This window comes from Lontra canadensis, unplaced genomic scaffold (assembly GCF_010015895.1).
Source record: "Lontra canadensis isolate GAN:19392208 unplaced genomic scaffold, GSC_riverotter_1.0 scaffold15, whole genome shotgun sequence".
NCBI classification, from domain to species: Eukaryota; Metazoa; Chordata; class Mammalia; order Carnivora; family Mustelidae; genus Lontra; species Lontra canadensis.
Window position 1 is genome coordinate 21,661,141 of NW_022631009.1, and position 23,563 is coordinate 21,684,703.

The 23,563-nt window shown below is 42.7% G+C and overlaps 2 protein-coding genes and 1 non-coding gene across 6 annotated transcripts in view; 2 read left to right on the forward strand and 1 right to left on the reverse strand.

Annotated features, from left to right (window-relative positions):
- Positions 1–252: 252 nt before the first annotated feature.
- Positions 253–3,188, forward strand: RPL30 (ribosomal protein L30). The gene is made up of 5 exons (XM_032858631.1): positions 253–272; positions 380–431; positions 695–840; positions 2,237–2,367; positions 3,087–3,188. Exons 2-5 carry the CDS (start codon positions 411–413, stop codon positions 3,134–3,136), a joined length of 348 nt encoding a protein of 115 aa, XP_032714522.1. The 5' UTR covers positions 253–272; positions 380–410; the 3' UTR covers positions 3,137–3,188.
- Positions 2,781–2,912, forward strand: LOC116868451. The gene has a single exon (XR_004382843.1). It is a non-coding gene; the product is annotated as a small nucleolar RNA SNORA72 (small nucleolar RNA).
- A 4,449-nt stretch (positions 3,189–7,637) lies between the features above and the next one.
- Positions 7,638–23,563, reverse strand: part of MATN2 (matrilin 2) — a 132,618-nt gene continuing 116,692 nt past the window's right edge. The window contains exons 11-19 of one of the 4 annotated variants that reach the window (XM_032858634.1): positions 22,550–22,672; positions 21,207–21,329; positions 18,818–18,973; positions 14,654–15,067; positions 12,292–12,444; positions 11,218–11,289; positions 10,731–10,862; positions 10,273–10,371; positions 7,638–8,190 (exon numbers count right to left, since the gene is read on the reverse strand). In XM_032858634.1, coding sequence (XP_032714525.1) covers positions 8,135–8,190; positions 10,273–10,371; positions 10,731–10,862; positions 11,218–11,289; positions 12,292–12,444; positions 14,654–15,067; positions 18,818–18,973; positions 21,207–21,329; positions 22,550–22,672 — 1,328 coding nt within the window. In that variant the 3' untranslated portion in view covers positions 7,638–8,134. The remainder of the gene's footprint in view (positions 8,191–10,272; positions 10,372–10,730; positions 10,863–11,217; positions 11,290–12,291; positions 12,445–14,653; positions 15,068–18,817; positions 18,974–21,206; positions 21,330–22,549; positions 22,673–23,563) is intronic. The other 3 variants (XM_032858635.1, XM_032858633.1, XM_032858632.1) reach the window with 3 other exon arrangements.

A 23,563-nucleotide genomic window follows, 5' to 3' on the forward strand; every position in this document is an offset into this window, starting at 1 on the left:
CCTCCTGGTTTGACGTTCCCGGTTCCTCAATCCGCAGCTCGGAGCAACACACTAACGCAACTTCAGGACCGGCAGGAAGAAGGAGCGCGTAGCTCTACCGCCATTCTACCTACCTGAATAAACAGCAGTCAGCGCGGCCCTGGTCTTTTTGCCCCGCCCCTTCCGCCTGCGGCTCACTTCCGGTTCCGACGTCTCGGCTCGGCTGTGAAGAGCTTTGCATTGTGGGAACTCTTTCCTTTTCTTTCTCCCGGCCATTTTGGCGGCTGCTCTTGGTGAGTGTGTTCCGCGGGGCCCAGGTTTAGGCAGTGTGGGGATCCCAGCGAGTTGTCGTTTGGAGCTGCTATCCTAAACTTCCTGTCCTGTCCTCCGTATGTTCTAGGTTGGGGTCGTCCCGCACCTAAGGCAGGAAGATGGTGGCCGCAAAGAAGACGGTGAGTGAAACGCGCCGGGGCCCGAAGCCGATTCACGTGGAAGACTGGGTCTTGGCCCCGGGCAGGCCGATCCGAGCACACTGGGGAGACAGCATGCCCACTGGCATGGAGGGGCCCAGGAGGAAGCCGAGTGGTTCTCTCAGGGATTTAGGACCCTAGACTTAGGAGGTTTATTAAAGGGCTTGGCTTCCAGAAAGCTGGATGCTGTTTGAGATGGTTTAAAAACAAGGCCTTAAGGTTCGTGTTAAATGTTTGCTTTGTAGAAAAAGTCGCTGGAGTCGATCAACTCCAGGCTCCAGCTCGTTATGAAAAGTGGAAAATACGTGCTGGGGTACAAGCAGACTCTGAAAATGATCAGACATGGCAAAGCGAAGCTGGTCATCCTCGCCAACAACTGCCCGGCCTTGAGGTAATGGAAGGAACCTTGAGGGCGTGGGTCGCCCACTGAATATTGATCGGAGTGAATACCCAGGAGTGTTAACCATGGGCAGTCTGGGTAGTATGAACTCGGTTTTATGTAAAATTTTACAAGCGAGCACTTGGAGAAGAATTCACGGTTTCTTAAGTGGTGTTTGGGACTGACCTCCATCATGTTTTCTCGTTGTGTAAGCTTATCTTCGGAGAAAACAAGTGTGGAAGAGGGGTAAAAACCACAGAACGTCGAAGTTTGAGGGAAGCACAGACACATGCTTGTATTTCCATGTGTTTTGTGTCCTGCCTTTTTGGTCATTTCTTTAAAAATCATTTTTCGAACTCGTTATAGTGTAGAAGAGCTAATACAATAAAAGTTAAGGCGATAAAAGTTGAGGCGGGTGGTGGAGCTGCAGGTTCCTAGTTCCCCAAGTGTTTGCTTGACTTCACTGTTTGGAAAGTGTACTTAGTATGGAAAATAAGTTAAAGAAGTTCCCTACGGCACATTGATTTTTCTGTGGTAATGCATAACCTCACAGGATTTTATATAGGGTGTCTGTACATAATTGGCTTTCCTGGAGTACTCCATCCTCCATGCCATCCTATGGTTTGGTCTTCAGGCTTAACCTCCTTTGGTCTTGAAGCTTAACCTTCTATGTGCTTCTCAGCACAGTTACTGGTCATCTTGTTAAATGCTGGTTCTGATTTCATGGGTTTGGGATGTGACCTGACATTACGCATTTTTAACAAGCACTCCCACTACTGCTGGTCTGCGGATCCATAATCTGAGTAATGGTGCTGTTCTATTAGAACTCTTCAGATTTGTAAAACCTTCAATGTCCACCTGCTCAGTTGACACAGAAATGTTAGCTTTGTGTAAGTAGCATCACTCCCCATCTAAGATTCAGCACCAGAGAGTAACAGAAATAGCTTATCTTTTAAAGATAACATGTGCTTGAATTTGGAACCTTCACTTACTGTTCTGTGCCTGAATGTCTTCATTAGTTATAAAAAATGGAGTACTACTTAAGAGGTTGTCCTGGAATTATATGAAGTGTCTGGTGACTAGTGATTGTTAAGTAAATATTTTTATTTCACATCTTACTCTCTTTTCCATGAACATAGTTGCAGTATTAAATGTAATTATTTAATTAAATAAATTAATTACTTGATGATTCTTGCTGATACTTACTGATCCCATTTCTTATAGGGGATCAAAGGAAAAAGGATGGTTTGTTTTGGCTAATGGATATGGTACTTTTTTAAAGAGTAACAACTTGTTTAGTTACTGTTGGAAAGCCTTACCAACATTAAAACTAATGAAGAAAGTGGTAACATTTTATTTGTCAGTCATTTGTGACGGAATTCATTTGCTTGTCTTCCGGTTTCTGAAGAAAATCTGAAATAGAATACTATGCCATGTTGGCCAAAACTGGTGTCCATCACTACAGTGGCAATAATATTGAATTGGGTACAGCATGTGGGAAATACTACAGAGTATGCACGCTGGCTATCATTGATCCAGGTATGTTTTTTTAAAGTCAGAATAATTTTTTTCCTTTATAATGTAATTACAGGTATTCTTTACTATACCAATGTCTGATTCCTAGGTTCAGATATTGAGAATTTGGATAGAGCAAGTGATACCCTGTAGTTTTATTTCACAGAGAATTGATAATGAATATCATTACATTGTAATAGATCTTGTTATAAATGAAATTTTTTTACTTTGAAATGAATTTGGTTTGAAGCACTTACATAATTAGGACCTTGGTAAAGGTGAAATTATAAATGGGGAGAGTATTCAGGTGAAATAGTTGAAGAAAGGAATTCTTACTGGCTGCCTAAGAACAGATAAAATTAAGTTGAGGAAAAGAAGTTCCTACAAATACAGATCATGTTATATTTTGAACTTAGAAGTTTTTGATTCATAAAATACTGCGAATATTCTCGCTGTTCTGATTTTGTAATAATCAGGGCAGGCTAAACATTCGCTATATTAAGACCATGCATGTGTCCCCAGACCTAGTTCTTTCCCTAGGTCTGGTTTTATCAATGCTGGTGATAAACCACGTCTGATTGATACGATATATCTTATATGGGAAATGCCTATGACTAGGTACCTGATATCTTGAGAAATGACAGCAAAGCTAGTGTCAGAACTTTTAAAGATAACCATTGCTAATTTGATGATTACCAGTTGTGATTAAATGAATTGTAAAACTATTGTGTTTTATTTTTTAGGTGATTCTGATATCATTAGAAGCATGCCAGAACAGACTGGTGAAAAGTAAATCACGCAGAATTTTTCTTTAATTAAACTGGCCACAGCTTGTTTTAAAAACATGGTATTCGTTGCCGTTTTTTCCTTTATATCTTTTTGTTTCCATACCCTTTCTGAAGATAGGATTTGAGAGAATAAGGCAGTTAGATGTGGTGGCAAGACTTTTGGGTTAAGAACTATATGTCCCAGTGTTTGTTTTCCTTTTTGTAAAGGGAGTGCAAAGTTCCTTTCCTTGACTAGATTTTTTTAAAGATTCCAGTCTTTTAAAAGTGTTGATACTATTGGCATTTTATATTTGAGTATGTTTGAGAAGCAGCAAAGATCAATATGTAGAATTTAATCAGAATTGCAATTTGTAATCCGGCTTAAATCTACAAATTTGAGTAGCAGAGAGGATAAAATGAGATATGTACTCCCCTCCCAAAATTTTGTGTGTCTGAGAAAAGTTCTATTGAACTTTAACGAAGAAGGATTTTTCCCACGGTGTGCAGTGATTGAGATAGAAGATCTGTACCTGGAGCGCTTCAGAAGAATCCCAGGTCTTCAATAAGTGCTAAGTCCACAGTTGCCCAAAGTTTGTTTTATATTTTATTCCTAGAAGATATATTGTGAAGTGTGTTTGGTGTTCAGATTTTGGGGAAACTGCATTCCATATCTTCCAAATATGTCTGACTGGAACCCTTTTCCCTCTTTTATTTCCTTGGGGACATTTTCAGGAGTTACTTGGGAAAAAAATATATCTTGATTTACGGAGTCAGATGTTGCTGGTAAAGTATACTCTACACATCTGTGCTGGGCTTTCAGGCTGCAGCTCTGTCAGAATTAACCTTGTCTTTTGGACTTAAGATCTTAATCAAAGATCTTAGCTCGTAGGCAGTTCAAGTAGTAGATGAGTGAGACATAGGAGATGAAGATGCCATCAGTACACTGTACAGAATGTCCGTGTCCCAGTATTTACTGAACTTGGAATCACAAGAGTCCTTTTTTAATAGCTATGGAACCACCACGGGTGGGTGAAATTCCCAGTTTTGTATAGGAAAAGGAATGGGTTAATACTGCATGATTTTAATTTGTGTCTGAAGTTATTCTGAGGTTGTAGATAAAATTTGAAGACTAGCTGTTACTAACTAGTTTTCTTACTGATTGTTCAGTTAACTTAGTATTTCTCAATCTGGGAGCACTAACATTTTTCCATGGGACGGTTCTTTGTTGTGGAGGACTGGATACTGCAGGATATTTCTCATGGTTTTCCATGTTATAATGATACCCCGAAATGTTACCCCATGTTTTCAAAGTAGCATCTCCTGGTTAAGAGCCACAGAGCTGTGGAAATCTGTTAAACGTTCTAAAGTGCTCATATTTTCATATCCAGAGACTAGTATGCCCAAGGTGGTTTAAGATGTTTGAAGTTTGTCCTTGAAAAGAATTGCTTGGTCAGACTGTTGCTGGCCTCTAGTGTTATTAGTCTGTTCAACCGTTGTGAGAACTGTTTGTCTTTGGATTAAGGAAGTTTTGTATGCTTATTTTCTACTTGGTAAATTTTGCCTTTCAAATTGAGCTTGCAGTGATTTGGGTTAATTTTGGTTTGTTTTTCCCTTCAGGTTGATAAGTTACAATTTAATTTCTTCAGGGGTGGTTTCTGGAGGATACAATATCACAGGTACCAGTGTACCATTTCTTTAATGATTCTGTTGCAGGATTTTTGGCTGCAGGCATTTTAGAATGATGGCTTTTAGGAATTTTGTGATTTCTTTGGGCTTCTGTATAGTGATAATACACTATAAGGTCATTGAGCTTTTGCCTTTATCTGTGTTTTTTGTGTACTCATTGTTTAGGAAGAAAGGAATTTAAAGTTTAGAGAAAAGGAGATTAAACCTCACTCATGCTGGCTTAGGACAGCTGTGAAGAAGTGCCATTAAAATGCTGCCAGAATTAGAGAAAATACTACTGGCCAGGAAGATCTGCGAACGTCTAAGTTGGTATTTTTAAATGTTATTTTCTGATTATAATCAAAGTAAAGTGTTTGGCTGGGAAGCTCTAGTACGCGGGAGATTGCAGGAAATTCCAGCCAACTGGATTTATTACATACTTGTGCTGAGCTACCTGTTAGGTCTGGAGATAGAAATGTCCCAAAGAAGAGTTTGGTTATTGTGGAGTGTTAACTGCAGTTGGTATGGTATCATGGCAGGGGCAAAACGTACTTAGAAAAGAAACCAAACTCTAGGCTGGTCTCAAATGCAGTTAGTTAGTTGGGCCTTTTGGAAGATCTGGTCCATGGAAAACAATTCTCTTTGCGTTCATATCTTATTTTCAACTGCCCCTTCACACTTGGGCTCCCCCTGTCTGCTGTGGCATCTGCTTTCCTTTCCTGTTGCCCTCCTTTTCCAGGCCTACCCCAATATCCTCTTCCAGTCTAGACTGGGTGCCTCTGAGTTACCATAGAACCTCTTTTATGGCATTAATCACACCTGTTTCTCACTAAGCTAAGGAAGGCCCTAGAGGACAGACTCAACTTTGTATCACATGAGTTCAAACACCAGGATGAATAATGACTTTTAGAGCTTAAACATTTACTTAATTCTCTTTGATAGGCTTGCGACTTTCTAGGCCAGAATCTCATCTTCATCTTATTTTGGTAGTAGGCCTTGAACATCTGTACATGTACTATAATTTACTACCTCCTACCTGTTTGCCTCAAAAGAGAATTAAGGAGTAGGAATCTGCCAAAGTACTTTTCTGAGCTAAGGTAAGTAAAGCATTCATTCATTCACTCAACATATACATAAATTACCATCTTTGTATCAGACATCATGAACTGCTGAAGAGTAAAAACATAATGGCTAATAATTGAGTATCTAAAATGACACTTTACTAAGTAATGTACACATTAAGCCTTTTAATTCTCTTGACAATCCAGTGAGATCATACTTCATTCCATTTGACAGATGAGGAAATCAAGGCTTATAAAAGTCACCACAATAAACCTGAATATAAAACTTTTACACCTAAGACCTGTATAGAGCCAAACAAGGAAAAGGGAGAAATACTTCAGATTTTAGACTATCTTCAAGTAAGTATCTGGGATGAATATGTAAATTTGATTGGTTGGAGGCCTTTGTTTCCTTTGAAGGCATTCTCCCCAACATGAAGAAACTTAAAAACTGATTAAATGTATTTAATAGCTAAAAGTTAAGGGGGGGGTGCAGTCTAGAGCCACTAGGGGGAGCTGGGACTCAACAGAAAGTGAAGTACAGTTGAGTCAAGGAAGCAATGCCTTAACTGGAAGTACATCTCAGAAGGTAATGCCAACCCAGGTCAGTACTTACTAGCAAAAGCCTGTTCAGGACCAATTGGGTGACTCAAATACAAATAACCAGGTTTAAACTTTGAATTGCAACTTTTATATTTGGAGAAAATCAGATGATTTTTCAGATAAGATCGAAAATATACGAAGGAAATGTTCTCTACCACAATGCCCTTTAGGAGGACATTCTGATGAAAACACTCATCTTGAAATATTTAAACAAGCAAGCTTACTGAAAGTGTTCTGTTTTAAAAGTATCACTTGGCCTTAAATACAGTAGCTTCCATGGGAAAGATGTCATTTTGGGGGTCTTCATTTTTTTGGGGGGGTTAGAGATTATGGGAGGGGGTGGGGGCAGAGGGAGAAGGAATCCTTAGGCTGACTCCCCGCTGAGCACGGAGCCACACTAACACCCATCCCAGGACCCCAAGATCATGGATCATGACCTGAGCTGAAACCAAGAGTCAGATGCCCAACTGACTGAGCCACTCAGGTGCCCCTACCTTTGGCTTTTTTTTTATTTTAAAGATTTTATTTATTTATTTGACAGAGATATCACAAGTAGGCAGAGAAGCAGGCAGGGGGAAACAGGCTCCCTGCTGAGCCTGGGGCTCGATCCCAGGACTCTGGGATCACAAGCCAAAGGCAGAGGCTTTGACCCACCGAGCCACCTAGGCGCCCTACCTTTGGCTTTTTAAAATTCAGCTTTTGAGTTTTATTATATGTGCATGTAGGTCTAGTGTCTTCCCTTTTAAATGTTCTATGGTATTTCTGAGGTAGGGCTCACATCATAATTTTATCAGTTCCCTTTCTGACGATGATTTAGGTTATTTCCAACTGGTGATTTATAAACTCAACTAACGTTCTTGTGTGGGTCTCCTTGTGTGTATGTGCCAAAGGCCTCTAGTTAGATGCCTGTGAGCGCAGTTGCTAGAGTGCAGGCTGGTGTGCCTTTTCAGTTTTATTAGGTATTGACAGATTATACTCCAAAGAGCACGCCTATTTGCATTTTCACTAGTGTACAAGAGCCCCATTTTCTTCATCCTTGCCAACACTAGTCCGACACTAATTTTTGCCAAGCTGATTGTTTTAACTTGGGTTTTTCAGATTGCTAGTGAGAGTCGAGGTTTTTTTCAAATGCATATTGACCGTTTCCCACATAACCATACTTTGCATTTAAAGTTAAATAGGAATTTTACGCAGAATACCATTCTCTGAAGTGGTGAATTTTAATACTGTATTTAAAAAATCCAACTTATTCAAGTACATATGTTTTATGAATTTATGCATACATCCATATACATATATCAAGATAAAAGTCCAATACAAAAAAATAGTCTTCCTATGGCCAGTGTTCTACAGAAGTAAGACTACAAACTAATTTAGTCAAATGAGATCACAACACTAAGGCAGGAAAAGGCAAAAAGCAAATCATGTCCACAGTATGTTACAGAATAGCTTGCATAGCTTATTTATTCTCACTTGATAATCTCATTTTAGGGTTCTGAAGGACGTTTTCTCAAATTTATACAAGTTAGTGTTGTACCTTTGCCTTTGTGTTCTATAGCAAACCAGCTTTCTAAGTACTAGTCCTGTTTTACTTTACAACTTTTTAGACTCAATAGCCTGAGCTTTGGGGCTCAAGCTGCTTTCATTGTAACATTTGATAAAATGACATACAAATACATAGCGCATTTCATATCTTCATCTGTATCTCAGGCGGTTTTCCAGGGCTTCCACCCTTTGTGTCATTTCTTCTAGTAAATCTCAAATTAAGGAAGAGGAATCTGAATTGTCTATTTTTATTTACAATCAAATACAATTTGATGTAGCTATGTAAAAATTTGTCCTCAAAGATACAAACCTTTGGTTTTACCCATTTTGAAAAATTTTTTAACTCTGATTGAAGGTTTATAGTAAGCCATTTAACGCATGCTATCAAGACTATGAATCTCTTGGGGCATCTGGGTGACTATCAGTTAAGTGTCTGCCTTCGGCTCAGGTCATGATCCCAGAGTCCTGGGATCATGTCCCACGTCAAGCCCCAGATTGGGCTCCCTGCTTAGTGGGGAGTCCACTTGTCCCTCTGCCTGATGTTCTGCCTGATTGTGTTCTTTCTCAAATAAAATCTCTCTTTTTTTTTTTTTTTAAAGATTTATTTATTTATTTATTTGACAGAGATCACAAGTAGGCAGAGAGAGAGAGAGAGGGGGAAGCAGGCTCCCGTGGAGCAGAGAGCTTGATGGGATGCGGGGCTCAATCCCAGGACCCTGGCAGAGGCTGTAACCCACTGAGCTACCCAGGCACACCAAATAAATAAAATCTTAGAAAAAAGACTACAAATCCCCTTCAGGTTAAATACTTCAACATCAAAGCAAAGTAGTTCAGTTACCAAAAAAAAAAAATATATATATATATATATTTTTTTTTTTTTTTTGAGAGAATGTGTGTGAGGGGGAATGGGGGGCGGTGGGGGGAGAGGGAAAGAAAGAATCCCAAGCAGGCTCCACCCTCAACACAGAGCCTGACGTGGGGCTCAATCTCACAACCTTCACATCATCATCTGAGTCAAAATCGAGTCAGAGGCTTAACCAACCAAGCCATCCCTTTTAAAAATGTTTTTAAATTTTACTCACACCTTATTGTTGCTTATAAATTAGTTTGCTGTAACATATCTTTAGGAGCTGGAAGTGACAATTTGGGGAATACAGTAAAGAGAATTGGGTTTTAGTAAGGATGTCACAAGAGTAAAGAGATGGGAGAGTTTTCACCCATGATGCCAGATAATGGCCAAAGGATAGCAGCATTGAAGACTTCTGACCTATGCTCCTTTACAGATAACTTCCTTAGTCTCTTGTGAATCAGACCCTCAGAAGTGTGGTGGGAAAGGAGAGAGGCAAGGGGCATTAGAACAAGCATTTGTTTTCATGTAAGCTCCTTAATACCCTCCACCAGTCCCCCTGGCAGAATGAGAGCCTGGATTCATCACCTACATTAACCACTGTCAGATTATTTTACTTAGGGGAACAGATTTCCAGCTTTCAGAAAGGGAACTGCTACATCTGTTCCTTATTATATAAACCCATTGGAAAAGAGAGAGTTCAGAATTCAGCCTTCTCCCTATAGGCTAGTTGATGCATGTTGAGATGAGCCAGCTTTAGTAAGCTTACTGTAATTTTAAGTTCAGAGCAATGGCGATATAAAAACATTGAATCCTCATTCTCCATTATCTCAAAGCATTCCTTTTATGTGTAATATTGGCTTAATGAATCATTGAGTCTGCTGTTCCCTTGATAAAATGTTTCATCTTAGAGTGCTGATATAAAAAGATCCCAGCTGCCAAACAAACAAACAAAAAACCCCAGTCCTCTAGAAACTACATGCTTACCAACTGTGGCTGGCTGCAGTGTGGCTTGGGGCCGAAAGAAAGGTTTGGAATTTAGATGGGAGTTTGAAACTTCATCATTCTACATTCTTTGCCGAGACTTACCATACCTTTGATGGACATCAGACCTGGTACAGATCCTTTTCCTCCCAGCAGAGAGGGAGTTAAATTTTAACTCTCTCTTCTCTTACTTTGCATACTGACTGGCTGGCCTCAAATGCTGAACCCTAGAACGGCAGAGAGCGACCAAGTTCTTGACCCAAGCTTGCCATGAAGCTTGGCTTGCCCTTGATGTTCAAACACCTAGCAGGTTGCTTAAGAAAAAAGCCTTTCTAGAGTTCACTACTCATGGATTTATGGAAATGACTTCATTTAATACATACCAACAGATTGTATCTATGAAGTTTGGTGAAATTCTTCATACCACACAGACAAGCACAGTATTAGAAAAGGATATAGCGTTGTGTTAACTTTCTCACTTCTTCATTTGCAAGGTTCTGGAACATGATAAGGTTTTCACATTTGCATTGATCGTGTTTTTCTTCCAAAGGACTTCCTGAGAAAGCACATGAAAAGTGTTCACTCCCCTCTATAACCCACCAGACTTCCCAGATGCATAATAATAGGACTGAATCAGCACAGGGAAGAAACCAAAATGAAAGAAATGTTCAACTTTTTCCACACCGTCAGATCCAGTAAATTCCAGGAGAGGGCTCCATAGATTTCCAACACTCAGAGCTGCCACTAGTGTGGACTGCAGGGAAGGCTACTCCCATTTCTTTCAGCTAATTTTTCTAGTTCTCATTTTACTTAAGCCCCTCTCTTTCCCCCTTTCCTTTCCTCCTTGCAACTAAGTGTTGGCAAGCTAAGAGGCTGGTATCGAGCCACTGGAAGCAATACTGTATTTGGAATTACCTGGAGATTTTGTTGAATGGAAAAGTTTTTGTGTGGACTGTGAAACATTGTCTTCAAACAGGTATCGATGTTGCACTGCAAAATTAGAACAGGAAAGTAGGTCTCGGATATTTATGGTGACTGGCTCAGATTCTGTAAAGAGAAAGAAAACTGAAGTCAAACCTGCTTTACATGGTTGTGATTATAACAGCCATCAGTGGTCAGAGTAAGGTACTTAGTATTCCTAGCTGTGGCACACAGCTCTACTTTGGGACATACTGTGGCCAAAGACTGTCAGTAGAGAGAGGCTATTACCAAATATGGCTTAAAGTATAGAGTAAATGTTTCCTATCCGATCGAGGAAAAAAAGCCATAGTTGGCATAATTCAAATCTTACTGACTCACTTTTTATAACTTTTGTCTGGGGGAAATCATGGTGGAAGCATCCACCAAAAGTTCTAGAAACACAGCTTTTTAAAATTTACCTGTTGGCTTTTTTTAATTTTACCTGTTGGCTGGTGGACCCTCTTTGGCAGTTCCTCTGCAGGGGAGTCCTGACTTCCATCAGAGTCTTCGAGAGCTGAGGGGGAAAAGATGACCAAAGGGAGTGACAGTCGTCTGCGTGCGTGTGTGTTCCTTAGGAAACGACCCAGATCAGCTCCCCACCTACCTGCTGTCACCCAGCGTGTTTTCAGTTTTATTTGGTAACACCAGTTTCAAAAAGCAATTGGTTTCCAGGGTAATCCAAGACCACGCTAGGGACATTCTCTAGTAAGAGAAACCTGGACCCCTTAAGTGCATCTTACTTAAGAATGCCCTAATAAATTCCATACCTAGAAGTTGGGGTGGGAAAAAAGGTCACGTTGGCCAAGGACTAAAACTGCAGGGGGACCCCCTCTAAGAGGCATTTCAGCTGAAGGAAACAGCCTAGAGGTGAAATCTTCTCTCCTGGGCATTAGAAAGGCCCTCTCGCCCCATCCCCCTCCCTCTTGTTGCTCTTTCCTTCAGAGGAGTGAAACACATCACTTAGCTTGGGGTTTGGCTGGTGACCGAACCTGGGGCAGGAGTAGCGAGCCAGGGCAGAGCTCCTCTACCTGTCCTGGCACAGTGAGATCAGCACGAAGAGCTCTGGGACAGAACAAAATGGCGGTTCTAAAGGGCTGGCTTGTGTTTTGTAAACAGAAGAACCACTCCTTGCAGCAAGGTGTTCCTTACATTTGAAAGGATTACCTTCCATTTCCAGTCCAATTACAGGCATCTCCTAAAATGGCACCTCAGCTCTGTGCGGTGTATAATGGTTGTGTCTTAGTTCAATGTTTGTTTCTAGAGGGCTTTTGTGGGGATGAACTGTGTTCGTGTGTCAAAAGATTGATCACACTGCCAAGCCCAGAGCAAGCGCTCACGCAATGCTAGCTGTGAATTCTGTCTTCTCTCTCCTGTTCCCCTTTTTGGGCATAGTGTTTCCAGACCTTACTGGCCCCAAACACCAGGGAGGCACTTTTTTGAGCACTTGGGAGGAGCAGGTTTGAGAATTGCTCCTCCAAGGGTTCATAGCTGCTCTCCTTGAGGTCAACTACAATACCTTCACATATGCCTTTCTTTAGTTTTTCGCTTATCTCTCCCATCGTGCTGAAATCTTCGGCATAGAAGAGATGCTTGTCTGCGGGCTCAGAGGCAATCTCTTGTAGTTCTTCCTCAATGGCTTTTCCTACCCCGACAGCATACATAGTTATGCCTACGTTGCAGAGCAAATGAAGAAGAAGGTAGTTAGAGCTATGTTCCCAGGGTTTGGAAGTTGCGTGTACCATACCTAAAGCCAGGTGCATGTTACGCGGTGTGACTTGAGGGGTCCAGATCAACCTCCCTTTATCTTTCTGCCATTTTTATTTCGGCCCTATGAACAAAAGAAGGGGTTCCAATGAGGGAAAGGTGAGGCACTAGGGGAGGTTTGGAGCTAGACCACCAACCTGTTGCTCAGCTCTGGGCAAGGTCATTGAACAAATCTTCAACTTCTGCCTGAATTAGCCTTGGGGATAAAGTAGAAAAGAGCAGTATCTTATGACTTATTAAATGGGAATCTCTTCTGGGAGAATTCTAAGAAGCAGGTCAATTTATGACCTTCTAACCTAGTTTCTACTTCTCAAAGATACAGGATAGGAACCTTTAATGATGGGGCGGGGGGTGTGCAGGGGAAGCTGCATTCTACCTACTTCTCTTGAAAGGACAAAGCTTTATGAGGAGGTGATGAGCTGAAAAGGAAAATCTGCAGACCCCGGGAAATAACTCCATGTCAGACAGAAAGAATAAACCCAAGTAACAACCTTAGATATCAACAGGGATATGAGATTGCTCCAAAACCTTTTCTAAACAACAGAAATCATTAGACTCCCTTCCTCCACTTGAAAGCAAATTAGACTCCCTTTCCTCTACTTGAAAGCAAAACACAGTAAGAACTTAAATTCTCCTTCATTTTCAACATTTTTTAGCCTTGATATCTTGTTCTGGCTAATTCATTAGGCTGGATTAAAAAAATACACATAAAAGTGGCTCTTTAAGCCAAGGGGCAAGAGTTATGCCTTGTTCTAAGTCTGCATAGGGTCTACTGGCAAGTTCAACATATTTGTCCGGGAGCCCAGTGACTTCATGCAAACTTCCTAAAAAGGATAATTACTATTTTAAGATTGTATTAGCTATGCATAATATAACTCATTTGAATTATATTGAATTCATTAATTAAATTCATCAGAGGATGTCACTTCAGGTAAATTTTGTTGATTTTAGAACCAAATAAACATCAGTTTCTCCTACCCCCTGACCTTGGGTGATTGGTGGAAATCTAAATGGGGGAAAGAGGAAGGTAGACCAGTCTCAATGAGGCAAATAAAAGGAGACAAGATACTGTCTTTGGAGACAAGCTACTTCTCCCAGTACACTTTAAAAATGCAGGCTAGAGGGGTTTATGGGTTTGATATGCGTTCTCAGGCTATTTTTATAGTTCACTCAGAGGATTCAGGACAGCACACTTTTTGGCTACTATTCTATTGGGCTAGAGGAAAAGGTGTCAATCCATGAGGTACACAATAACAATAAAATGGCCTCCATCACAAAGAGTGTTTGAATGTCAGTGTGAGCCAGCCTTTCTGTGAGGAGGGACGGAGTCCACTAATAGGATTGCTAGTACTTTCTCTCCTTGCTCATTTACTCTCAAGTATTAGTCACACATGGACTACGTGCCAGGCCTGGTCTAGGTACTAGGCCCATAACAACTGAGACGAAGCCCTGGTCTGCATACCTTCTCCCCCCTTACAGCAGTTGCTAAAGTAATGTACCCTCAACAAGTTCTTGAAGAAAGTGGCTTTCAAGCAAACTGCTTCAAGACTTCAAATTTTCTCATTTCCCCCAAGGAACCCAGTCACTCCACCTTCCTCTAGCTCTACCAACCATCCTAGCTTTGGGGTTTCCTTTTTCTGGGGGCCACAGCTCCTCCGCCACATTTGCATCTAGGCACAACTAAAGTAACTTCCAGTCCTCCCCTCCCCCACATCATCCATGAGTCCAGAAAACATCAGAGAACAGGCTTTGCTTTCCTGAGTAACAACTGAGTCATGCTCTCTCCCAACATTTTGACTTTCTCAAAAGCTAACTTTTGCCTCCTACAAACACAAGGGTGTTCACTATCATAAGGCGTGCAGAGTCGCTCCTGTCCACTGGAGGTCCCACACTGGCCAGGAAATGGCCAGAGACTGCTCGGGTGTGGTAGACGTAGACTACGCGGGGGGTCCCATCATGGCCTCTAGGGGGCAGTGCAGGAAGGGTGTATCCAAGCTTGACCGGCAGCCTCTCCCAAAGCTCAGGGCATCTCTCTCACTCACCGCCTGGCCACCCAGTGACTCTAAGAACCCTGACCCTGGAGTGACATGCACCACACCTCTACCCCTTATTACCGTTGGCCTGGGCTTTACTGGCCCACTCTGAGACGTCATCCTGAGCCCGTCCATCCGTGAACACGATGGCCACTCTGGGAACCCGCGTGGAGAGAGGTCTGGCCCCTTCCACTTGGGTAAAACTTCTCTCAAACATGTGTTTCAGAGCCAGCCCTGTCATGGAGCCCTTGCCCATGTACTTCATGTGGGCCACGGCTTTCTTCATGTCCTTGGCCGAGTTGAAGTTCCTCAGGGTAAACTCTGTGCGGACCTGCGTGGAATACTGGAGCAGCCCCACTCGCGCGGCTTTCGGGGACACCGCCAGGGAATCTATGATGCCGGTGACAAACTGCTTCACAATCTCAAAATTCTCTTCTCCAAGGCTCTTGGATCCATCGATCACAAAGACCAGGTCGATCGGGCCTTCAGTGCATCCTACAGGAAGGAAAGGACAGTCGAGATGGCCAAGTGGTCAAAACGCACTTGGAGTAGGAGACAAGCGTGCTTCAGTGGGAGGCAGGACCCCTTCAGAGAAGCCCCTGGGTTCCTCAGATCAGACACAGGATGGACAGAAGGGGCTCAGAGAGTCACAATCCATGGTAATTCTCCCATTTGCCTTCCCCGTGGCTTGTTAAATTGATAAAAAGAATATTCCTCACAAGCAAAATAACACAACAGAGGTACAAACTGTCAGGGAAACCAGGCCCACACTGTGCTCTGGGTCACTGACAGCCAAGTCTGGGAGAGGCTGTGGGTAGAGTACACTGTAGGGTCTGACAGCACCCAAAAGATTCCTACAACTTCCCTCCAGGAGGGTAACATCACCCCAGGGCTGGAATTCTGACAGACGGCCGACAAGGAAATTCTTAAATTCTTAAATCTGTCATCTCTTCCAGCGAAATTTCCTAGTCACTGAGCTGATATTCGTTACTCTCTGTGTCTTCCTAACAACTACTAATTTATTCGACAAAAAACTGGCTTCTTGAGCACCTGCTTCACGCCAGGCAGTGGGCACGGCAGGATGGCAATAGGGACAGAGGCAAAATCCCTGACATGCCGTAGCTTCCAGCCCCGCAGAGTCGGTTAGCCCTCCGCACTGCCCACCAGCTACCTGGTTATGTGTCCTTCTCTCTGCTCTGCCAGCTTCTCCTCAGCAAGGACCGCTTCTTTCCCCCCATACCTGGCACACAATAGTTGTTCAGCAAACGCTTGTGGACGGAGTAAGTGAAGGAGGTGGGGCCCTTTGGGTGCCGTATCTGTAAACACCCCATTGACCCATTCAAACTTAGAAATGAATCATCGCTGGGATTTTTTTTTTTTTTAAGATTTTTAAAAATGTATTTGTTTGACAGAGAGAGACACAGTGAGAGAGGGAACATAAGCAGGCGGAGCAGGTGAGGGAGAAAAAGACTCTCCGCTGAGCAGGGAGCCCAGTGCGGGGCTCCATTCCAGGACCCTGGGATCACGACCTGAGCCAAAGGCAGATGCTTAACGACTGAGCCACCCAGGCGCCCCTTCACTGGGAATTCTCTATACGGAAGCTCTTCAGGCAGCTTGGACAGCTGACAGGAAAGCCCTGTGTGAATACTTAGGCAATCAGGGTGTGGACAGACTTTTTGTTATTTAGGGCTGCATAAAAGAATTTACAGATCCCAAATGAATGATCTCATTTCCAACGGTCTACGGTACGCAATATAACATTCTCTTTTCTGTATCAAGCAGTTGTCTGATTTTGGAAAGTGGAGCACAATAATACAAGCAAGTAAGGAAATACAAAAATGATATGCTAATGCGTGTGCATGTGTGTGTGTGTGTGTGTGTGTGTGTGTGTGTGTTTTGCTGGGGGTTGAATTCTTCTCTTACCCCATTAAGTGCCTGTTCCTGTTACTCAACTTATTGATTATTTATTAGCAAAAGAGGAAAAGGCCAAGTCTCCACTTCATTTACATTCATAGCCTGTTCTTGAATCAAAAGAATAAAAATTTAAGACTCAGGCGGCACACACATGACCCTCCAGCAGCCTGCAGAAATACTGGAATAATTTTCCAGCAGTAGGGCTGTTTCCCCCTCTTCCCCCCACACTCTTTTCTTACAGAACAAAATCAGTCCTTGCAGCCTCTATGCAGAGAGAGAGGCACAAAAGGCTTGTCCAGGAAAGAAGGATGCTGGAGAGAGTGGAAGAACTTCAGGGCCAGAAGGACCAGACTTCTGCTCCCAGACCCAGGAAGAATGATAGCTTCCTTGCGGGCTACTTGTTTGCAGAGGGTTGTCCAACCATACTTGGGCATTTTCTTTTCATCGTTAAGTCAAGGAGACTGCAAGTGGGGCTGTGATTTGCCTTTGGAACTTCATTTTCAAAGAGGTCCCCCATTTCAGGGCTGGACAAGACCTTTGAAGGTCATTAGTGCCGCCCTCCTGTTGCTTACATCCTTTTAACATCCTTACGCAGTAGCCATTCAGCCTGGCCTTGAACACCTCTCCTGATGGAGAGCTCATCACCTCCCCATTAAAGCCCTGTCTCTGGACATGTCTGCTGTTGCTCGTTACAAGAGCTACTATTTGACGAATGGTTGGTAATGTGCCAGCATTGGACTAAGCTACCTTTAAATACACGATCTCCTTTAATCCTCATGACAATTCTGTGAGGCATTGTCCTCAGATTATAGATGAAGAAACTGAGACTCAGAGAAGGGAAATAATTTGTCCAAGGTCACACAGGTAGTATGAACAGGGGTTGAAGTCCAGGTCCGTCTGACCCGAAGTTCATGATTTTAACCAACTAATCACACAGCTTCCCTGAAAGTGTCTTTGTCCTCGTGCTGAGCTGCAGTTTCTCCCCACTGTTCTCTCCTTCCCCAGCGCTGTCCTATAAATCACCAATGAAGTGACTGTCACTTTGGTATTTGAATGGTACCTCGAGTCTTTTTCTACAAAGATCCTCAGTTTCTTCCTTCATTTTTCATTTGACATTGTGCTGAACTTCTTAAATCTTGCTTGTCATTGTCCTTTTCCTTTAAATTTTTTTTTCTAAAAAATAAGCATGCACATGGAACAGAATTTAAACGTTACAAAAGGATATATGTATGTATGTATGTGTGTGTATGTATGTATGTGTGTGTATCTATATATTTAGATAATACAAATAGAAGTGGAATTGCCTTTAAAAATTGCCAAACTGCCTTCCTCAAGGCTGTACTGATTCAGACACCTAGTAATAAATGTATTAAGTGTCTATTACAATATACCATTGTCAACCTAAGGAATAATCAACCTTTTTGATCTCTGATAATAGGTTTTAAAAAAAGATATCATAGCTTTAATCTCCCGTAGACATTTTCTCTTTTTTAAAAATGGTTTTTGGGGGGCACCTGGGTGGCTCAGTGGGTTAAAGCCTCTGCCTTCAGTTCAGGTCATGATCTCAGGGTCCTGGGATCGAGTCCCGCATCGGGCTCTCTGCTCAGCAGGGAGCCTGCTTCCCCCACCCCCCACCCGCCTGCCTCTCTGCCTACTTGTGATCTCTTGTCTGTCAAATAAATAATAAATAAAATCCTTAAAAAAATGGTTTTTGGGATGCCTGGGTGGCTCAGTTGTTAAGCATCTGTCTTTGGCTCAGGTCATGATCCCGGGGTCCTGGGACTGAGTCCCGCATCAGGATCCTTGCTCAGTGGGGAGCCTGCTTCTCCCTCTGCCTGCCACTCTCCTGCTTGTACTCCCTCTCTAGCTGACAAATAGGTAAAATCTTAAAAACATAAAATAAAAGTAAAAATGGTTTTTATGTTTCATGTGATGTTTAGAAAGGTCTTCTCTACTCTGAGATACTAAATAATTTACTTAAGATTTTTTTCTGCTACTTTGGAAGGCTTTGTGTGTGTGTGTGTGTGTTTAAACGTAGATCTCTCTTTTCCTAAAATGCAATGCTCAGACTGAATGTAATTCCCCAGTACAGAGCAGAGGACAAATTTTGCCTCTCTCATTCCAGATATGCTTATTCAGTCTAAGATCACTCCAGCCTTTTGGCACATAATGAACTTACTGTCAACTAAAACTAAAAGTTTTTCCACAGGTGCCTCAGTTAAGCTCCATGAAGGGAGAAGCAGAGGTGAGGGATTTGTTTCCTGAAAATACTCCAAAGAGCGATTGCTCCCAAGCCAAATTCAAGCAGAAGGCCCAGATCAGATCACTTACTCTTGCACCGTCTTCCATCCTCAGCTAGAATAAATCCCTCTGAGCATTTGCAGATGTAGGAGTGGCCACGATTAACACAAATGTGTTCGCAGCCATGGTAGGTCGACTTGCAGATATCCTTCCCTGAGGGAAACACAGGGAGATGAGCAACTCCGTCTGTGCAGGAATGAGCCGGACTGAGTGGTCATGTCAGGACAGATCAAGGAATTAATCCATTTTTTTAAAAACCCATCTCTGTTTAAATTTTCTTTTATAATATGCCCTTTTTTTTTCATTCTAATACTCAGGACGGGGCGTGGGAAAGGAGAAACTCCTCTCAGAAAGCCCCAGCCTCCACAAGCCGGAGTGGTGAGATGGATGATTGGGTATCCCGTATTTCTTATTAATTTCTAGAATTATTTGATGTTGCTTTGGGGTTTGATTTTCCCAAGCTACTGATTTTTTTCCCATAGATGTCCCAAACACTCCAGTTTCAATTAACAGACATTTCTCATGTGTGAGGTACTTTAAATGCTCCAGAGTAGTTACAGCCCTCCAATCTTAACAATATGCTGTGAGAAGATGAAAACAGGAATAATTATACCCAGTGTATACATGAAGAAACTCAAAACATGTCACGAGTCACCTGAGGCCATGCAGTAAGTTGATGGCAGAGCTGAGACACGCATCTCCCGTGTGCTCCTCCCCCATCACATGAAAGCCTATGGCTCTCTTCTGTCATTAGCTCCCTCAAAGGAGAAGCTTCCTATAAAGTTGGGATTGGTAACTACAGATCCCCCTAAAAGTGGGAAGGGTGTAATTGGTCTAGCAATCAAATTCCAGAGGTTGTGCCTGGTGTACAATAGCTCAATTTGCTGAGCAAAAAATACATTGTGTGGATAAATGGCACCCATGTGTACACGTGCGTTCATAGAAATAAAATCATGAACATTCAGCTGGGGCAGACACAATGGGCAGAACCGCAGGCATGACCTCCACTGAGGGAACGCTGTAGTGTGACGGTAAAACAGGGCTGTGCAGGCAGATCTGCAGCGTTAGGCCAGGGTCCCGCCAGCATCCTGGAACTCAGTTGTTCAAACAGAACATCTCACTAAAGGTAGGAGCCCCTTGTCCTGGTGGAGGAATGAGGACAGTGAGCTCCACTCAAGCCAGCTTTGTTGACATGTGGGATGTCCCAAGTTATCTCAAAGGAGTCTCTGAGGTAATGCCCCAAAATCAACCTGAAAAGCAAATGAACTGATTTTGCCTTAACTAAAAAAGAGCCATCCTGCCCACTAGAGCAGAGTGTCAACAAAAGCAAGTACAATTTCAACACCAACACCCCCCGCCCAACGCCCAAATAGGGACTAATAGCTCAGAATCCCCCAGTGGGGAAAAATCCTTGCCCTGTGCTCTTCTAACGCCCACTTCACCAAGCTCATGTGTCCCATCTGTCTCTTTTTTTGGGCGCTGTGATAGTTAATTTTATATATCACCTTGCCTAGGCTATGGTGCCCACCTCTTTGGTCAAACACCAATCTAGATGCTGCTGTGAAGGTATTTTTTAGATGAGTTAACATTTCAGTCATTAGACTTTGAGTGAAGGAGAGCACACTCCACAGAGCTGGCCTCATCCAACACTTGGAGGCCTTCAGAGCAGAAGACTGAATCCCCCACAACCACCCCAAGGAAGAAGGGATCCTGCTTCCAGACTGCCTTTGGATGAGAACTGCCACATCAGCTCTTCCTGGGTCTCCAGACTGCTGGCCTGCCCTACAGATTTTCTCTCTGTCCATCTGCCTCTATCTCCATGTCTATCTCTGTATATAGACACGCACGTGCATGCGTGCACACACACACACACACACATATACACACAAACCTATTGGTTCTGTTTCTCCAGGAAACCTAATGCACCTTCTAAGTAAACTCTCAGAATTCGCTCAGACAGACCTACAGAGGCAAACAATAGCGAAAATGGATAAATAAAACCCACAGAAAAATCCCTTAGTCCCTCTCCCACCCTCTACCCTTACTTATAAGGTCTTCCAAGAAGAAAAAGCACTGTAATTATCCTTTGATCCTCATAGTAATTGCTGGCAGAGATTCTAATTCTGTCCAATGACTAGCCAGGCTCTGTGGGAGGCTCTGGACATCCACACAATGGTTGTGCAAGGGCCAGCAACTGGGAGAAAACGGAGAGACGCAAAGAGCCTGACAACTCGTGACCTTGACTGAGAAAGTCCTGAAGAACTAAGAGTCTCCTGCATGGGTCACTAGCAAACACTATCAGAGCACCCAAGGCAGGAACTTGTAACAATAGGTGGAAGATTTTAAATACGGAATGAAGTTATCTAAGTGTCCGAGTCCCGCAGATGGAAGAAGTCATCTCTACCTGGAGGCCACTTACTTCGGCAGCGCTTCCCATCCTCGGCAAGCCGGAATCCTTCCCGGCACTTGCAGAAGTACGACTCATTACTGTTCACACAAATGTGCTCACAGCCATGGTCTACTGCTTGGCAGACATCTTTCCCTGAGGACAGCAGAGCAAGTCAAATCAATTTCACCAACATAAATTTTCCCCTGGGCTTCTCCTTGGAGGATTCACCCATCTCAGCTGCCAGACCCCACACCCATGGGAGCTCAGTGATCCACAGGAGGAAAGTAAAATTGAGGATGAAGTTCAGTGGGTCTAATTTAGGTTAACTCTTCCAACTTCCTCACTATCATCCCCCCCATCCCTCACCAGCACAACTTCAATATCCCATTCAATGCGATCGATCATTGGCTTTCTGCAGAGGCAGTTTCTGAAAGCAATAGGAAACACTGTGGGTCTGATACGGTAACTTTGAAGATTAAACCTCAATTTAGACTGGCATTGAAATCTAATTTTGGCTTTGTCCCTGACCTATAGCTTTGGAGAATCACTTAACCACTTGGACCCATACCTTTCCTGTCTGTGAACTATGAGAGTCATAACTCTAATTACCTATCTTTTCTTGAAACGTGTCAGCACAAGTTGCTCTTTGCAAGTACTTTGAGAAGCTTGAGGAAAAGATGACTGATAGGGATGAAAATCATTTGCTCAGGGTTACGCACTCCCCTTTGATGAAACAGAGATGCATCTTGGCCCCATCTAAGAGGCCTTGCTTTCTGACACAAAAGCATGGACTCATCATAGGTGGGTCTCTACGAGAGATTTGTGCTCCCAGCAACAACAACGATAATATTATTAAAGAAAAATAGAGGGTCAGAGAGGTGAAACAACTTGCCCAGCTAATAAAGGGAAGGGCTAGAAGCTGCTAGAATCTTGTTTCTTGCCACAGGGCATAAATGAGCAGCTTCAGTTGTACTTCTAGCCATGGCTTTTCTCATCTGTCCATTTGTTTGTTTTCTTTTAATAGGCTTCATTTTTTAGAAAAGTTTAAGATTTACAGAAAAATGGAGAAGATAGCACAGCGTTCCTATAAACCCCAGACCCAATTAGTAACTTACATTAATGTAATACATTTGTTACAATTAGTGGAACCATACTGATCCATTAAAACCAACTAAAGTCCATGGCTTTTTTTTACATTTCCTTAGTTTTTAACCTGATGTCATTTTTCTAATTCCACCCAGGACCCCACTATTATATTTAATAGTCATGGGGCAGTGGCTTTCAAGGGGAACTGATTTTAGCAGAGATCAGGATGGTGGAATTCATGCAAAGGTCAGACGCAGTCATGTGAGACAACCCCAGTAAAAACGTACTTCGGCAGGTTTTCCCATCTTCACGGAGTATATACCCTTCAAAGCACTGGCACACGAAAGAGTCTTCATTGCTTACACACGAATGTTCACAGCCGTGGTCCCCCAAGGCACAGGAGTCCAATTCTGGGAATCCAATTGGAGTGAGAGAAACAGAAGGAAAGGGTTCATACATTACTGACTTATTCAATCTTTTTTTAGTAACTTATTCCATCTTAAAAGATATTTGAGACACCTTAAATTAAAACACTGTCTTATCCCACAATGCACATTTCAAAACAGAAAATATGTCTAGGGGCAAAAAATTCCTCATATATAAAGAGTACACAAAATAAAATCATTTCTATAAAAAATGCACAAAACACATGAAAGATGATTTATAGAAGGAGAGATATAACATGGTCTATAAATATTAGAAGATAAGTGCCTCTTTATTGGCTATTGTATAACCATGATACCAACTTATCAAATATCTACTATGTACGCAGGTACATGGCACACTTAGGTAATCCGTTCTTCATCTGCTCGTGCTGTCATCAACTATTTCATGCGTTCCTGCTCTGAGTCTGGTACTCTTCTAGGTTCTGGGGATTTAACAATGAATAAGACTCCATTTCCACTTCTGTGAAGCTTACATTTGGCAGAAGGTGTGGGAGGGAAGAAGGGGAAAAACAAACAATAAAACAAATATGTCAGACGGGGAAATGGCTGTGGAGAAAAGCAGGAGAAGGGAGAGAGAATGTGCCCGGGCCGGGGAGGGCTTGTATTTCCCATTCTGCAGGCAGATACAGTGCCCCTGAGCAGAGCCCTGAGGAGACGAGTAAGTGTGTGGTATTTGGATGGAACAGCACCCTCAGCAAGGAACAGCATTTGCAAACTGCAGAGGTGGGAGCATGTGTGGCACATTTCAGGAAAAGCAAAGAGATAGGTGGGACCCAGGCAACCAAGCCTGGTAGGGGACGAGGCTGGTAAGGCCAGCAAGGGGCAGACGCTATGGGCTTCACGGGCAGCAGTGGG

Bases quoted from the DNA above. Each gene is read 5' to 3' on its own strand.
- RPL30 (XM_032858631.1), top strand. From the start codon at position 411: ATGGTGGCCGCAAAGAAGACG. The intron at 841-2,236 runs GTAATGGAAGGA...CGGTTTCTGAAG, and splicing joins AACAACTGCCCGGCCTTGAG to AAAATCTGAAATAGAATACT. The intron at 2,368-3,086 runs GTATGTTTTTTT...TTTATTTTTTAG, and splicing joins GCTGGCTATCATTGATCCAG to GTGATTCTGATATCATTAGA.